Source organism: Callorhinchus milii, unplaced genomic scaffold, assembly GCF_018977255.1.
Source record: "Callorhinchus milii isolate IMCB2004 unplaced genomic scaffold, IMCB_Cmil_1.0 Scaffold12, whole genome shotgun sequence".
NCBI classification, from domain to species: Eukaryota; Metazoa; Chordata; class Chondrichthyes; order Chimaeriformes; family Callorhinchidae; genus Callorhinchus; species Callorhinchus milii.
The window spans coordinates 1,038,428-1,057,121 of NW_024704753.1; the positions used below are offsets into that span (position 1 = coordinate 1,038,428).

The 18,694-nt window shown below is 51.0% G+C and overlaps 1 protein-coding gene across 1 annotated transcript in view; it reads right to left on the bottom strand.

Annotated features, from left to right (window-relative positions):
- Positions 1-18,491, bottom strand: part of iqsec1b (IQ motif and Sec7 domain ArfGEF 1b) — a 37,184-nt gene extending 18,693 nt beyond the window's left edge. The window contains exon 1 of the mRNA XM_042339645.1: positions 18,401-18,491. Coding sequence (XP_042195579.1) covers positions 18,401-18,447 — 47 coding nt within the window. The 5' untranslated portion in view covers positions 18,448-18,491. The remainder of the gene's footprint in view (positions 1-18,400) is intronic.
- Positions 18,492-18,694: the final 203 nt, after the last annotated feature.

Here is an 18,694-nt window from a genome sequence, read left to right on the forward strand (position 1 = left end):
GGCATCGCTGGCTGCTGCACACAGACGTGCTGCGGAGTCTCGGAGCTCCTTGTGATGTGGCTGTAATGCTCTGCTCGGAGTGATCTCAGAATAGAACATCAGTCAGTCGCGTCAGCCGGTCAGTCGCTACTCGCTCCCCAAGCCTTTAAAGACCCCGGGGGCAGGGGAGGGGTGGGAGGGGATTTCCTACTAGTGCCCAGACAGCAACCTCTTCCCAGATACATTAGGCATCACGCCATCCCTCTCCCTGACCCCCCCCTCACCAACCCATTTGTGCCACACTGTAAACTGCCTCCACTTGTCCCGTAAGTTAGAACAGCAGTCGTCCTTAAAGGGGCAATGCTTCAGGTGGGGGTGGTGGGGGTGGGCGGGAAGGTGGGGGACAAATATTCAGTGTCCGCCAAATATTTATAATTAATATTTTGGCCACAGTCAAAGTAATGCACTTTACAGTGTATCCTGTGAAGCGCTTTGAGACGTCTCACTGACGTAATAAGGTGCTGTATCAAATGCAAGGATTATTATTATTATTATTATTGTAGTGGTACTTATATCTGAAAGGCTGAGGGGCAGAGGGTGGTTGGGGAGGAAGAGGAAGAAACCGTTTCAATACCAACACTGAGATTTGGAGTTGAGGAAAAGCGATCCGCCAATAAACTAACAAGCGGGTTCCTACTCACTGCTGGTAAACAGAGGCATGTGAGTGGAGTAAGGAAACTTGCCCAAGGTTTCGCCCTGACCGGGAATCAAACCCAGGCCTTCTCGCTTCTCGTCCGCTCGCTTACGAGGCGAGTGATCTAACCACTGAGCTACAGGACTCCACATCTGCTTGCCCTCCAGCCCTGCCTGCTTGCCCTCCAGCCCTGCCTGCTTGCCCACCTGCTCTGCCTGCTTGCCCTCCAGCCCTGCCTGCTTGCCCTCCAGCCCTGCCTGCTTGCCCACCTGCCCTGCCTGCTTGCCCACCTGCCCTGCCTGCTTGCCAACCTGCCCTGCGCAGCTATGATGCCCATTACTGCAGACAGGAGGCTCTGTGGCTCAGGAGAAACTTGTTTACGCTTTGAGACATCTTGACGACGTGATAAGATATTGGTTAGTTACCAGGATTATTATTATCATAACCTTGAAGCTCGCGCTCTCTCCCTGAACCTTCCAACTCTGAGCCCTGAAATTCCCCCGGACACACATTGTCTTTAAAATTGTTTTAGAAGATGGCGCAGTGACCATGGTAACTGTCTAACCCCCAGCCTGGGTTGGGAAGCTGGGTGGGTGGGTGTTTCATTTTAAGAGGATCGTGATGACATTTTTCTCCTTCTCAGGGAGGCCGGTCAGACCGATGTAACTGCGCTGCACATCACCCTGTGACTGATCGCACGTTTACTCATTAATTAAATGATTGGTTTCTCTGCAATGCAACACACCATCGAAGCATTAAATTAAGACTCAAGCCCACACATACACGGGGGGGGGGGGAGTGCGTCCACTGCTGTGAACTACAACAACAACAACTTTCATTTATTTAGGGCCCAGAGCAGTTAACCAGCCTCCTGTCTCACAGGTGAGCAACGAGGTATTGGTTGGGTGTTTGTTCCTGATAATTAATGTGAGAAGACGTTAATCTTCTGTTGCTGCAGAAACAACATTTATTCAATAAAAGCTTCTCCCGAAGCGCGGCACAAACAGAGGATCAGCCGCCTCCCCTTTTGTTCAGCCCAGCGCCTCCCGCAAGCAAATCACAGGGTAACCACTATCATTAATCCCCGCTTCGCACTGCCTGCAAGAAAGGAAAATAAGCGAGAGGCCTTCCACCCCCTCGTCTGAAATAAATTAAGAAAAATTGTTTCCTGCCTGGAATCGTGCTCCTCCCCGGCACCCCCCACCGTGTCTCTGCTGTTAGTGACTGTAGATTGTCACCAGCTGGAGCTCCCTGGCATTTCGCCCACAAAAACACACAGTCACTACACTTTACACCATATCCTGTGAAGCGCTTTGAGACGGCTCGAAGACTTGATAAGGCGCCGTGTCAAATGCAAATTATTTCACGTCAGGACGACGTCCCGAAGCGCTTCACAGGATTTACTGTAAAGTGGAGTGACTCTGTATTTGTGGGCGAAACACGGCAGCCAATTTGTGCACAGCAATGTCCCACACTCATCGTCCATGAGTGACCAATTTTATTTTGTGACCAGGAAAGCGGGAGAGAGAGAGAGAGAGAGAAACTCCCTTCTCTTTTCGAATAGCGCCGCGGGATCCTTAACATCCACCCGTACAGGCAGACGGGGACCTCGGTTTAACGTCTCATCTGAAGAACGGCACCTCTGACAGTGCAACACTCCCCCCAGCGCTGCATTGGGGCATCAGCTTAGACTGTGTGATTCCAAGTCCCAAAGTGGGGGCTTGAACCCACAAACTTCTGACTCAGAGGTGAGAGAGAGAGAGAGAGAGAGAGAGAGAGCGCTACCCACTGAGCCGGCCTGACACTGATAAAGCTCAAGGTCAATCTAACCCCAACTAACAACAACAACAAAATGACATTGGTGTGAAATGCCTTTCACGTCGAGAGGACGAACCCGAGGCTCTGATCACCCACGAGAATTAGCGCAGCAGCTCTGCCATTTTGTGCACAGCGACGTCCCCACCAACAGTCGGGAAGTGAACGAACCGCTTTCTCTGGGGGACTGTTGGTCAGGACGGCATTCTATCTGAGGCTTAGCCAAGAGGGTCACGTGGTCTGTGGATTATGAACATTAATCTGACAGCACAGCCACTGGAGATCTTAGGGTCACAATCACACTGAGAATTCATTGTGCCTCTCGCCCCCCACCCCCCCTTTGTCTGTCTATCTATCTATCTGTGGCCATCCTGACACAAGCGATAACAGCAATGAGACCGGAGATAGAGGACTTCTGGCTTCACAAACCTTTCACAGCCTTTGCTTTGTGTCTCCATCACCAATAAACACAAAGTAGGAGCCAATATCTCTATTCCATTCTATTGGATAATGGGGAGGGGGGGGGGGGGACAGGAGCTAAAACAGTGCGGTGGGGGGGGGGGGGGAGTGGAGTAAGGCAAAGGCCTCCCAACCGGTTACATAAACGAGGCACAGGCAGGTAACTGGAGAAAGGTCACTTCAAAACCCATTTACAAGTCGCTCACTGATGGTCTGTCTCCTTCACACAGAGACTGCGTCCCTCGCACTCTCCCAATTACTCTCTGTCCCCCTCTCCCTCTCCACCACCAACCCTCAGGGGGCAAAGATTCTGACCAGAGGACTGGACTCTGGCTGAACACAGCTCCCCCTCCCACCCCCCAACTTAATCCTCCCATCGGATTTGATGCACATCACCCATGGTTCCCAACCCCCAGCTCGGGGCCAAATCCCTGACTGTCCAGCGCCTTGGGACGTCCTCCCGACATGAAAGGCGCCGTGTAAGTGTCATTTGTTGTTTGGTTTTGCTGCGTCCGTCCAAGTCCACAACATAATTTTAAATGAATAATAATGATTTGGTCACTCAATCCGCGACTGTGTGTGGAACAATGGCTGATACAAAATACAGTCAAATCCACAAATGCAGTCGTTCCCCTTTACGGTATATCCTGTGAAGCGATTTGAGACGTTTCTAATTCTAATTCTCGTGGGTGATCAGTGGGGTTAGTGTGATCTCAGTGCAAGGATTATTATTATTATTATTATTAATTTGCTCATTTAAAGTGTTGAACACTCTCATCTCTCATCGGCTTCCATTCATTACCTAAATTATCAGTTCAGAATTATAGCTTTTTTCCCTCTCCCTCTGTCCCTCTGTCCCTCTGTCCCTCTCTCTCTCTCTCCCTCCTCCCACTGACTTGCGACAGATTAGTTGACCTGCTCTGGGACGCCACATGTTGACTTCCTGTTTACCAGCTCAGGGTTTTGGACAGTTAACGATCCCTTTGCTCTGAGCTCCTTTATCCCCCTCGGAGCTGACTGCACTCAACGTCCGTCAACAAATACCGCGAGAGCCAGGGGACGGGGGACAGAGGGTGGACATTGAGAGGCCCCCTACCCTGCCTTGGGGGGGGGTTTGGGGGACGGTGGGAGCTGTGTTTGTTTGCCAGCACAGTCCGCACGACACACCCAATAAATCCGCGGTTACTCAGCACCTAAGCCCTGACGCTTTTACAAGGAGCATCAACGCAGGGACTTTGACAGGAAATGACTTTTCCATTATTCTACAGTGAAAAAATGTGTTTTGTTGGCAGAGGCGAGAGGAGCGGTTCTGTGGCTGAGTTCCCCATCCCCGGCCGCGCTGTGAAATCCCAGATCCCTCTTTTCCTCCCCCGGTGACCTTCTGTTTTTCCGCATCTTCAAATATTTATCCAATTCCCTTTAAGAACATTCCAGTCTTCGATTCAGCTCCTCGCTGGTGCCAACACACCCCGTTGGCCCCCCTCCCCGACCCCCTCGCTCAACTCCTCCCGGGGCGATCACAAGCTCCCGGCCCGGCCATCACGCCCTCCCCTCACCTCCATTCCACCCCACCACGAGAGAGTTAGACGGGAGATCGGAGCCGGAATACACCCACAGAAGTTGTACGGCCCTTTGGTAACCGACTTTATACCAAATGTAACAATTATTATTATTATTATTATTATTCATGTTTATAAACTTGTGGATCCACAAGTTTATAAACGTTTGGTCGCAGAATGTCACAGCACACGGATAAAGTTAACGAAACACTCACACGGTCACTACACTTCACTGTAAATCCCGGGAAACCCTTAGGGAGACCTCCTGTCGATGTGAAAGACGCTGTATGAAATGCGAGGATTATCATTCTGATTGTATTATATGATGATCATTATTATTATTAAAGTGCTGACTGCAGTAAATCAAGAGGAAATGCAGTGTATGAAACAGACACGTTCAGTGTCAACAGATACAATGCGTCACTTACGCTCAACGTATATTTTATTCCTGGTATATTAACAGGAAAGGTGCTTTGGGGATAAGTTGGGAATGGACCTGACGTGACCCGCGGCAAACAAAAGGTTAGCAAAGTCCCTCGGACAAAGATTCAACCGTGTAAACAGAGACATCTCCGTTCCCAGGAACTCAACCCGTTCAGTCCAGAGCCAACAAACACACAATCATATAAAGATATCACCATCTTAACCTCTGAAAGCACCTCACAGTAATTCCCATCGAGTCTCGTGACTCTCTCTTTCCCTCTCTCTCTCTCTCTCTGTGTGGGCAGTAAGTTGTCCTGCAAACAGCCAGCAGGTGAGCGAGCGATTAACGCGGGGAATTATTGGCCGGAGCTCCACAAAAGAAACTCTCTCCTCTTCTCCAATCGTGTCCCGGGATATTTACTGTCTGCCCGAACGGGACCCAGAAAGTGGAGCTCGTTTTTTACCGTTTCACCCGAAGGACGGCATCTCCGACAACGTGGTGCTCCCCACCCCCACTCCCACCCCACCCTCCCCCCCACACCCAGCATTCCCCCCCCCCCCCCCCGACACTGTGCTGGATTGCTGGGCTCAAAGCCCCCGAATGACCCTGAGATCCCACAATCTCCTGACCCCAGACGTGAGAATGCAAGACGTGGAGCCTTACGATTTGAGACAACAGAGGCCTTAAAGTCTGAGTCAAACTATCCACCAATCAGTCTACAGTTAGACTCAGCCTGGCTCAGCGTGTAGCGCTCTTGCTCTCTATCTCTCTGTCTCGCCTCTGAGTCAGAAGGTTGTGGGTATAAATCCCACCTCGGGACTTGGAATCACACAGTCTAAGCAGACGCTCCAATGCAACGCTCGGGTGTGTGGGGGGGAATGTGTTGCATTGTTGGAGATGCCGTCCTTCGGATGAGGCGTTAAACTGAGCTCCCGTCTGCCTGTACAGGCGGACGGTCAAGACTCGCTGTTTGAGGGACACTGCTGTGGGCAATTGGCTGTCGTGGTTCACCCACAAAATACACGGTCACTCCACGTTACATCCTGTGAAGCTTTTCGAGCCGTCTCAACGACGTGATAAGGCGCTGTATCAAATGCAACAATTATTATTATTATTATTACTATTATTATTACGAGACTCTCCTCACAGTAACGTTAGCCTGGCTGCCCTGCCTCAAGAAGAAAACAAGAGAGAGAGAGAAAAAAAACCCTCCAAAACGATTTCTGAACTAATCAGCGTAATCCAGGATTAATCCGGGATCACCGGCAACAATAACACTGAACAACCGAGACCCTGTCTCCGAGGACCCCAAATTCCACCTGGTCTCAGCCTGCGAGACCAGTCAGTCAGTGGCTTACGATTTAAGGTGGAAAATTCTTTTAAATTGCCTTCATACAGAAGCTATTTCACTCCCCCACCAAACACCCACATCGCGTTCTGTAAACAAACATACCCCCACACACACATAAACCTGTTTCCGGATCAAGGCTGAATTTCAGAACCCCTCCCCCACGAAGCCGCGAGATTGATTTTAAGGTGAAAAGCGTGCGTCCCTCAGCCTGAGACGGGGGGAATCGCAGGGCCTTTAACTGCAGCGTCCGGAGTTGGGTTTTTAAAGAGCTTTTACCTCAATGTCACTGAGAGACGCTGAGCTCACAGAGACCAGCGCAAGGTTCCACTGAAGGTCAAGGGTGGTGCAACCCATTTCCTATTCCCCCTCCTCTCCTACCCCACCCCCCCACCCCCAAACCCCTCGGCTCCACATCCCCCCCCCCCCCCCCCCGCCCCCCACAAAGCCCGCCCGGTTACAAGTTAGAAGCCAAACCTGCCTTCGGAGCTCTCTGTCCCAGCTCATTCCCTCCGTCGCTCGCGCTCTGGCTCCCGTGCCCTCCCCCGGGTGACGCGTGCCCTAGCTGGTGCGGTGTCGGGAACGTGGACGTCTCAGAAAGACCCAGGACAGGCCAAACCCGAGCCGAGCCGAGCCGGGCCAGGCTGGACCAGGAGCGGAGAGGAACTCTGCTCCTTCATCACCTCCCCATGCTCAAGGACCTCCGCTCAGCCTCAGTACCACTCCTTCCTGCTGCTTCTGTTGTTGCTGCTGCATAATTCACCTCCCTCCAGCCTGGCACCGGGCTGCGGGCTGGTTGTTTTGGCAGAGCAAACACCAAAGGGCATAAACAGGCTCCTGCACACGCGCGCGCACTCACGCTAACAGTCTGCAAGGCTTTGAACGCAGCTCTCAAATTGCAGGGAGCCGGATATGCAGAAGATGGGTGAGGGACGGTGGGGGGGGGGGGAGATAGGAAGGGGGAGAGTTAAAGGATGCGGAGGAATGCTCCGTGACTGTAAGGCTAGAACTGACAGAATTACAGACAACACAAACACTCACTCATTCTCTCTCTCTCACACACACACACACCGAATATCGATGGATAGACTTGTCCTTTCCCTAATCAGCAGCCCTCACGAGCTTGGTTACGTCACCCTCTGATGCCATCCCTCTCTCTCTTTTCTCCCCCCCTCTCTCTGCTCCTCCCCTTCCATCTACCCCCCACCCTCCCCCCAGTCACCCCTTTCGTCCCCACCACAGATAAATCCATCTGTTAAAATAATCAGACTTCAAGGTCAATCCCTACTCGGCCTCCACAGATAAATCATCACAAACCGGGAATGAATTAAAGAAGTGGGTGAAATACAAAAATCGTGAGGGAACAAGACAGTGCACACAGGAAAACAGCTCGTTTTAGCTCAGAAAGGTGTTGGGAGGAATCGTGGCCAGTAACCTGTGTGTGTGTGTGTGTGTGTGTGTCTGTCTGTCTATTTGTGTGTCTGTCTGTGTGTGTCTGTCTGTGTGTGTGGTTCTGACTGTCTGTGTGTGTGTCTGTCTGTGTGTGTCTGTCTGCCTGCCTGTCTGTGTGTGTGTCTGTCTGTGTCTGTTGGTCTGTGCGTGTATGTATCTGTGTGTGTGTGTCTGTTTGTCTGTGTGTGTGTTTGTGTGTCTGACTGTGTGTAGCTGTCTGTGTGTGTGTGTGTCTGTCTGTGTGTGTGGGTCTGACTGTCTGTGTGTGTCTGTCTGCCTGCCTGTCTGTGTGTGTGTCTGTCTGTGTCTGTTGGTCTGTGCGTGTATGTATCTGTGTGTGTGTGTCTGTTTGTCTGTGTGTGTGTTTGTGTGTCTGACTGTGTGTAGCTGTCTGTGTGTGTGTGTGTCTGTCTGTGTGTGTGGGTCTGACTGTCTGTGTGTGTGTGTGTGTGTCTGTCTGTGTGTGTGTCTGTCTGTGTCTGTTGGTCTGTGCGTGTATGTATCTGTGTGTGTGTGTGTCTGTTTGTCTGTGTGTGTTTGTGTGTCTGACTGTGTGTGGCTGTCTGTGTGTGTGTGTGTGTCTGTGTGTGTGGGTCTGACTGTCTGTGTGTGTGTGTCTGTGCGTGTCTGCATGCACTCTGCTGCTGTGTTGCAGTGACAGACTGCGGAATCGCAGTGCTAATGTCAGCGCCAATGACACAGGCATCAAACTGCTCCGAGCAGCATTTATAATTCAGCAGCGCTCACTCTGGTTCCACCCGCCCGGGCCACTGCATTACATTACACACTGTCACTGCTACAGTTAAAGTTACACCAGCCGCGGCTCAGAGACAGACAGACAGACAGACAGAAACACAGCCAACACTCACTCACTCCACTCACTCACTCACCCTACCCTCCCGCTACAGTCCCGAAGGGTTGTGTGAGTGTGCATTGTGCGTGTGTGTGTGTGTGTGTTTGCTGTGTGCTGTGTGTGTTTGTTGTGTGTGTGGGTGTTTGCCGTGTGCTGTGCGCTGTGTGTGTCGGTGTGTATGTTGCGTGTGTGGGTGTGTGTGCTGTGTGTGTGTTTGCTGTGTGTGTGGGTTTGTGTGCGCGCGCCCTGGGGCGTCTTTCCGATGTGAAGGACGCTATACAAGTGTAATTTGTTGTTGCTGTGTGCACGTGTGTGTGTGCATGTACTGTGTATGCGTTCTGTGTGCACGTGTGAGTGCACTGTGTGTGTGTGTGTATGTGCACACTCATTCATTTATATTGGGCTCATGGCTCCATACAAAATGGCTGTTGCTGTGCCCACAAATACAGTCACTACACTTAACAGTAATTGCTGCAAAGCACTTTGTGAAGGTTTGACATAAGACACAAGTTCTCTCATGCCCCCACTTTCTCCTTCCTCTCGTTATCTCTCTCTCTTTGTCCCTCTGCCTCCATCTCTCTCGCTCTTTCATCTCAGCATCTCCCTCATTCTCTCCCCTCCCACCTCTCCTGCCTCTCTCTCTCTCTCTTCTCTGCGGCGCTCTCTCTCTCCCCCCCCCGTTTCTCCCTCTCGAGCTACAGGGAACAAGTCCTGTTGCTTTTTATTCACAAATATTTTCAGATGACTTTCCAGCTCTGGAACACTCAGAGTGACACCAGACCTCCAGGAGCAACAATTGACATTTACACAGCGCCTTTCACATTGTGAGGACATCCAAAGGTCCCGGACAGTTAAGGGTTTGCACCCGAGCTGGGGGTTGGGATCAAGGGGGGTGGGGGGTGGGTGGGTGTGACCGAAGACACGCTCAAAGATGATTGCTAAGGCTCCTTCTCAAGAGACGAGGAAATCATTCCATGGGAGAATTCCCAACCACCAGAGTCTCACCTGGAAACATCACCAGAGCCGCGAGATCTTTAACATCCACCTGAACAAATAGTTTAATGTCTCATCCGAAGGACGGCACCTCCATCAAAGCAACGCCACCCCCAACACTGCATCGGAGTTCAAGTCCCAAGGTGGGACAACCTTCTGACTCAGAGGCGAGAGCGGTACCACTGAACCAGGCTGACACACAGCGAGGTTGGTGAGAGCCAAGCCTTGGGGAGGTGGGGTGGGATGGGAAACCCAGAATGCTTTTTTTTGGGAGGTGTGTGGGGGGCGCGGGGGATAACTGCTGGAATTGAATCAGGTAAACGGCTTGCTATTAAGGGCCCTGACTGGCAAGCTGCCCCGCTGCGTGTCCAGCTAGGACCACCCTACCCACCAGGGCTTTGGCCTGTAGGGTTAATGGGAGTTGAGTGGGAGGATTCCCTGCCCCCAGTGTAAGTGTCAGCGTTGTCAGGCAAATGAAGTGAAAGGCATCCTTTGTGGAAACCAATTAATTGCCAGGCTACTGACTGTCAAACCCAATTATAAGGACATTGATTAAATAGTTAACCAAATAGATTTTTAAAGCCTGAATAAATGGAATTATTCACTGTACATCAGAACACTGGCATTACTCGCTAACTCAATTAGTGCAGTAAGTGAGCTTTAATAACCACCGCACTGCCACAGCAGCCTCTCCTCCTCACTCTCCCTTTCCAAACTCGCCCGCTTTTCCGCACACCACGACTGGAGCGGAGTTCCTAAAGTCAGGAATCCTGTAGCTCAGAGGTTAGAGCACTCGCCTCGCAAGCGAGAGGATCCGGGTTCAATTCCCGGGCGAGACAACACCTTAGGCAGGTTTCCTTACTCCACGCGCATTCCTCTGTTTATCAGCAGTCAGTAGGAACCCGGTGGTTATAGTCGACTGGCGGATCACTTTCTGGGGGTAATAATCCCTCCCCACCACCCGAAAAATAATTGGGTCACTCAATCCACAACTGTGTTTGGGACACTGTTGTGCGCAATTGTCTGCCGTGTTTCGCCCGGCTGTGTCTCTCCTGGTTTATCGATCTTTGCTGTGCGTTCCCACTCCCCACCCGTCCCCGATGGACAGTCCCAGTGATTGGGAGCACCGTGATCCTCCCCACTCCTCTCCACACCCCCCCCCCACGCAAGGCTGGGGATCAGGTGTTTAGCAATTGTGGTCCAGGTGCGTGTGCAATGATTCAGTGAGGTGTGTGAGCTTGTGTTCCCTCTCTCTCTCTCTCCCTCCCTCCCCCCACTCTCTCTCTCTCTCTCTCCCTCCCTCCCTCTCTCCCCCCCCCACTATCTCTCTCTCTCTGCCTGTCTGTTATCTGATAGCCCTCAGGCCTCTCTCAATCACTGAGATTCGCTTTTCTAATAATGAGTTACTGTCCTGCGTTAATGTTAATTTGTTCCTCGAGACACGACAAGGGTACAATTTCCAGACAAAAGCGCAACATTAAAGAGCTCAGAACCGTTCCTCTCCCCCTCTCTCCCCCCGACTCTCTACCTCCAAGCTTCAGAGGTTGAGATCTCACCCAGGTTTACCGTGTCAGGCATTATTCGAGCTTATGAAACATCTCCAGACCTCCAGACCACAACCACCACAAACTCCTTAGTCCTAATTCGGGAGCCGTTTGCTGTGTTTGGGGAGCTGCGGTTTGCGAGAGGTTATCCTGTACACAACGCAAGTCGTCGTCATCGTTGTTTCACGTCGAGACCGAGACCACGAGACTCTCCCCGCAATTCTGGGCCGAGTTTACAATTTTAAGAGACCAAAAATGCGATATATGTATATATATACATACATATAAAGACATTCTATTGCTTAAATTCCTTCCCCTCACAGCACAGATATTTCACAGCGGCTCCGTGCACATCTGCAGTGCTGCGCGGGCAGTAACGAAATCAGCCTGTGCCAGGCTGTCCTGGGGGCAAAGCTAAGCTTCAATCAAACCAAAGCTCTGACATCTAACGGTTCCCCACGCAGCCTCCAACCCCAGGGCTTCCGCTCAGTCACCCGTCTGCCAGACCCTGATTTTGTGTTAATAATTTTTTTTAATATATACGTTGTTGTATATACGCCAGGCTCTTTATTAATCAGGTTGCTCCTCGCTAACAAAATACACGGTCGATTCACTTTACTCTACATTCCGCGAAGGGCTTTGAGACGACACGAAGGCGTGATGAGGCGCTGTATCAAAGGCAAGGATTTTTGTTTGTAGAATTATTATTATTGCCCACAAAACACAGCCAACTGCGGCTCACAATAAACTCTTTGAGACGTTTCCACCTGACGTGAAAATCGCTGCGTCGAATGCGAGGATTATTTTTATGGTTGTGATTGTTGTGCAAACCTTGCAAATGAAATCATCTCCACGATTGCACAATCCGTGTCGAGGTGCTCATGTGTTAAATAGGAAAACACAAACGAGGAGGAAGGAATGATTTCTCCGTGTTATTGGCATGGACAAATATGTGTTATCGTGTGTCGTTGCTTCACACATCACGCCTTGTGATCTCTCCGCCCGTGATGTCTCTCTCTCTCTCTCTCTCTCTCTCACCAAGGCGAGGAGCAAATTATTTTGGGTCCAAAACATGTCAAGAGATTTTGTCCCCGGGCAGCTGTGTGACGTGCCAGATTCCACCCCCCACACCTCCCCTCAGCTCTGCTCCCCCACCCTCCCGTGTCCACTGAGTGAATCATCATGCAACCACCGGAGAGAGAGAGAGAGAGAGAGGAAAGTACACTCTCTGAATCCCTTTCACAGCCACTTTCTTGTGAAAAAGATTCTGGGAGAAAAATGGCCTCTCCCTCCCCCACAGCTTTTATTTGCCGATCTTAACGCCAAACAGCTTTTGAACGAGTGCAGCGATGGGGGCACAGTGGTGGGTGGGTGGGTGGGTGGGGGTGGGGGGAGGTAGGGAGGTTATAAGGGGGGAAATGAAGCCAGCAGGCTGCAGATCACCCAGACAGTCCCAGCAGAGAATCAGTCAGCGCTGTGTGAAGTTAAACAGCTCATGTTTATTAACGGGGGGGGAGAGGTTGGGGGGCAGGGAAGAGGTGGTGGGGGTGCGGAGGATAAGGTGAACCAACTTTTGTGGTGAGATTGTTGGCCAAGACATGGAGAGAGGGAAACTCCATTCTCTTTTCCAACAGAGTCCCGGGATCTTTAACTGACAGATTTTGATGTCAGTCAGTGGTTGGGCATTCGTCTGCCAGTCAATCACTCAGTGAGTGGGAGGGGGAGAGAGGCTGAGAGTGGTCCTCAGTCAAGTGGCTGCTCGGGGTGGGGGCAGTTTGTATCAGTGCGTGACGTTGCCAGCTGAGGCTCGTGGTGCCCCGGGCAATCATAATAATAATTATCTAAATAAGAAAGACTCGCCTTCTGCTCTGCTCTGCAACTGCCTGGAAAGCCGAGAGATAGCAGAGGTAGAAATAATAATGAAAAATACATCATAAAGATCGGAGAGCTCGGAGAGAGGTCCATCCCGTGTCAGGGTGCGAACAGCGAGGTTTCTCACAGTCACACCTCAGCCTCACTCCTTTCGATCGCAGAACCATCCCCCGGGATTACAGAGTGGAGTCCAGTGGCTCAGTGGTTTGCGCGCTCGCCTCGCAAGCGAGAGCACCCGGGTTCGATTCCCGGTTGGGGCGAAACGTTGGGCGAGTTTCCTTCCTCAGCAAACCCGCAAACTCTGTTTACCAGCAATCAGGAACCCGGTCGGTAGTTGATTGGAGGATCACTTTACCGGGAATAACAATCCCTCCAAACATTTTTTTATAATTGGCTCACTTCAATCCACGGCTGTTTGTGGGGACGCTGCTGTGCGCAATTGGCTGCCACGTTTCGCCCACAAAACACACAGTCGCTCAGCACAACGATGGCCCACAAGGTGCCATATCACTTTACAGCGTAGCCCGTGAAGAGCTTTGAGACGTCTCAATAATGCGATAAGGCGCTGTACCAAATGCCAGGATTATTAGTGTTACAAAAACCTATAAACCAATTGCCGGCACTCAGGGCAGGCAGGTGGGGTAGGCTGGCAGGCGGGGGGGGGGTGTTAGGGGCTGACAGGCGAGTGGGGTGGGCTGGCAGGCGGGGGGGGGAGGTTGGGGGCTGACGGGCGGGCGGGGTGGGCTGGCAGGCAGGGGGGGTGCAGGCTGGCACATCGCTAGGACCGCCCCAGGCTGATGACAGCTGAGAAGCCGGTTCTCAGGAGACAGAGTCGCCTCCACAGGCGGTGGCTAATTAACAGATCAATCTGCGAGGTTTTGGGGGGGGGGTTGGGAGCAGATGAGGAGCTTTGCTCATTTGTATTGAAATTGTTTCACCCCTTCCATATCCTTTTCCTCTCCACCCCCCCCACCCACACACACACACTTGGGATGGGTTGGAGAGCTGAGCGACGAGGCAATTGGAGGAGTGGGGTGGGGGGTGGGGGTGGTTTCCCACTTACTGCTTGGTAAACAGAGGGGTGTGTGTGCAGTAAGGAAACTTGCCTAAGGTTTTGCTCTGACTTGACCTGCCCGGGAATCGAACCTGGGCCCTCTCGCTTGCGAGAAAAAATACACACGCATGCTCACGTGCGTGCACGCGCACACACAAACACACACACACACACGCGCGCGCAGAAACCATGGGCCATAGTTTTCTAATATAAAAAGCACGAGGGTTTCATCTGTTCCTGGCTTCATTTCAAGGCTGTGGAATTTTGGATTTCAGGGACTCGGGCTGTTTATTCATTCCTTCTCTAAACATCCAAATAACCCTTTGAGCTCACTGTATGGTACATTAAAGAGCAGCGTTGACAGAATAAATTGGCTTGTGATTCCAATCCATACCACACAGAGGGCAATCAGAGCCGTGGTGAGGGCTTACAGGGAACATACTGAGAGAGACATAGACACACACATAGACACATAGCACACACGCACAACACACACACCCACACACACACACAACACACACACACACACTATAAAATATACGTTAGGTATCACCATTCGCTTCTGAATGGTGCATTGATATCTGTGGTCACAGAGGCCTGGGATGACAGTGGTGCCTCTCTGACCGATTGGGTAAACGCTGTACAAACAGGACACATTCCGGAGCTTGCTGACGTGCGACTGAGCGAGTCCTGCGCTGAGTGTTTTACGAGCGAAACGACTGCAGTGGGACGGGGAGGAGAGCCCAGACCGGGTGTGACGGGCATGCAGGCGTGCGAACACACAAACAGGCGCTCACGAGAACAAGCGTGCGCGTGTGTGTGTCAGCGTGTGTGCAACATGGGAGGAGTATATATCTGTCCGCCTTGAGGTTCAAGCCCCAGAGTTGGGTCTCGAGCTGAGTCCAGGCTGACACTCCAGTGCAGTGTTGGCCTCCAGGTGGGACACTGTTAAACTGAGGCCCCGTCTCTGCCCTGTTCAGGCAGACGTTAAAGATCCGGACAGACATTTGTTAGGTCAGGGATATGGGGCGAGGGCAGGTAATTGGAGTTGAGGTACAGATCAGCCATGATCTTAATGGCGGAACAGGCTCGAGGGGCTGAATGGCCTCCTCCTGTTCTTATATTTCTAGCTCTCGATGCCCCTGGAGTAAGAGAAGGGAGTTTCACTCTTGTCGATGCCCTGGCTGGCAATCTGTCAGGTTAATAAGTGACTGACTTCAGTATTTTATGGGGCATTGCTGTGTGCAAATTACCTGCCACATTTGCCAACAAACACACAGTCACTATATCTGATAGCAGTATCCTGGTGATTGCTTCAAAATATTTGTTCATTGGGGACTGTATCAAATGTGCGAATTATTATAATCCTCCTGCACACACACACGCACTCGCACATACGCACATACAAATGCACACACAAACACACACATACACACAAATGCGCACACACACACACTGTAAAAATAGGCACTGTAACGTGATCTTTCTTCAACTGTGACCGAAAGGCAGAGAGAGAGAGAGAGAGAGCGAGAGCGAGAGAGATCAAATGGAAACTAGTGTAAAACTCCCTAACAGACTAAACTGAATACATCAGATGTTCCAGTTGCCTATTGGAAAGATAAACAATGAAAAGTTCCATCCGCAGCACAGTCATCCTGTAAAGCAGCGCAGCCTAAACACCGCAGCCCTCGCCTGGGCCAGCGAGAGCTCGGGAGGTGCTGACTCAGAGAATCAGTCTCCGGCCACTAATTGAAGCCAGACTCACGGCGCAGCGTAATACCATCGTTATCTTCAGCTCCAAACCTCCCGGCCTCAACAGGGCTCCAGCCACCGCACTCCCAGCTCCGCGCTCCCAGTCCCCGCTCTTCCCTTCCCAAATAACCTCTGTTCCGTGTCACATACCACTGAGGTCATTGAGGAGGGGCACGGAAACATTATGAAACGCAAACAGACACAGAGACACACGGAGACAGGGAGACTAACACGTACACACACAGACCAACATACACAGGCACACGGAGACCAACACACACACACACACAAACAAACAACGGATACACAGAGAGACATAGAGACAGAAACACACAGAGACTCACACGGGCACACACCCACTAACGCAGACACATACTAGCAGACACACACACACCCACTGACACACATACAGGCACACATTGACAGACGCACACACACACACAGACTCACGCTGACACACTGTACCTCAAACACTAGCACAGAAGCAAAAGCCCAGACCACTAACCCAGCCCCTGGCCTCCTCAGCCTCACACCTTTGCTTTAAGTAAGTCATGGAGCCAAATCCCTAATCCCTGGGGTGCGGGGTGGGGGGGGTGGGGGGGGGGGCTGGAGAGAGGGGGGGACAGTGGGCACAGCTCCCCTGCCTGCAGTGTGAACTTTGCACATGGCGAACATTCTCTCCACAGTTACGTCTGTAAAAGAAATGTTTGGTTTCAGTTCAGCCTTGGCTCCTTCCCACCACTGTGGACACTGGACTTTGTGCAAACAATCCTGGTGACCACTGGGGGCGGCTTTCAGACAGACGGGAAAAGCACAGCGCCCGAGCCAGAAAACACACCTTCAAAAAAAAAACTTTGACGTTAAATACACTGTGCAGTGTTAGAACCGGCTCCCGTTCTCATTCACGGAAACACACACAGTCACTGCACTTTATAGTGTACCCTGCGAAGCACTCCGAGACGTCTCTGCGATGCAGTAAGGCGCTATGTCAAATGCAAAGATTATTATTATGATGATGATGCTATTACAGTTTAAATCTCTCTGGAGAGGTAGTTTCGAAGTGGTTTTCAGTGATGATTTTCAGTTAGACCAATAACACTGCCACGTTACCTATGAATCTGGGTGTGACTTTACCTAATACAGACGGTGACCAAGATACCATCACAATGTCTAATATGTCTTAAAGAAATGATGATTTTCTTTGGCTAATACAGTAGATATCTCGACTTGTCGGTCACCCTGTATCTGAGGTTCCTCAGAGCTCCATTTTGCAGGAGGCTGATATCTTGTTCACGGGGTATGTGATCAAAGCCGTTTCTGAATAGTCTTATAAACAGTCCCAGTCGCACAGACGACTACAGGATCTATATGTTTGTTTGACATTGTCACATCCATCCACAAGTGCACTTTGCAGATCGATAATCAGGATTTCCTGATTTTCCCTAATTCTTCATTTTTCAAATTATAATCACTCGGCAATAATACTACAACAATTATTATTATTATTACTATTAGTATTACTATTATTGTTACTATTACTATTATTACTAGTAGTATTATTACTACTACTGTTATTATTTCTAGTATTGCTATCACTATTATTATTCTTGTTGTTGAGGAGACAGTTGAGACACAGCCTTGTGATTAACTACCAACAAACTAATTGACTGCAGACTTTAGCAAATTAGACTTGTGCTCAGTTGTCTTAGTCTCACCCCAGAGAGAGAGAGAGGAGACAGAGGAGGGAACAGTCAGCCTTTAGACTGTAACTCGCCTCCCAAACACTTGTAATCATTTCCAAACTGTTTTTCATATATATAAAAAAAGGGGAGAAATTTGAGACAAAATGCTCGGAGGTTGTTGGATGGGACTCAGAGCCTGGGATTTGATCCGTAACAGCGGAGATGGGATGGTCCCAGGGTGCGGTGCTGATCAGACCCCCCTCCTCCCTAACGGGAGGCACTGGGAATACCATTAACAACAACTTGCATTTACACAGAACCTTTCACATCGGGGGGACGTCCCAAAACGCTGGATAGACAAGGGTTTTGCACCCGAGCTGGGGGCTGGAACGAGAGGGGTGGAGGGTGACCGAAGGCCCAGTCAAATAGGAGGGTCTTGAGTCGTGCCTTGAAGAAGGCGAGGGAGGGAGGGAGGGAGGGAGGGAAGGGGCGAGGCGGAGGGGCTCCAGGATGGAGTTCCAAAGGGCGGGGGCAGAAAGGCTGAAGGCTGGACCGCCAATGGTGGAGGGTGACGTGGAGTAGGCCAGTGCCTGTTGAGCTGAGGGAGCGGACAGGTTGGTAAGGGTTTAGGAGGAGTCCGAGGTAGGGTGGGGGCAACTCAGTGGAGGGGCTTTAAAAGGGAGGGCTTTAAAAAAAATTTCAAACAGTGTCGCTAAAACGTCAACCGGTTTAACTAAGTTTTTTTTAACTTTAAGCTTTAACCATTTAGCCAGCAGTGCCTGTCAGCTGCTTCACAGAGGAGATTCCTGACAGATGCTTATTGTAAAGGTCGAGGGGTGTGAGGGAGCGGCAGACGAGGCGAGGAGACAAGACAGGTGTGCGCGGAGGCAGAGGCAGTGGGTACACGCGTTCCTTCCTACCTGATGGTCCTCACAGAGATGCAATACTTCCACATTAGGCTCCACATCGCAGCACAAGCATTCTGCTGTCTCACATCCAGCCACACAGCTCTCACACTGTGTACAGAGAGAGCTGCTCACAGAGAGAGGAGCGAGCGAGGGGGTGGTGGTGGGAGGGAGGGGGGTGCGGGAGAGGAGGTGGGGAATCTACAATAATTACATTTCAATACAGCCAGAAAGTGACTCATGCAAATCTCGAAACTAATTCCATCTCAACTTATTTAAGCCAAAAGTGTATGGGGGGGGAACAAAAAG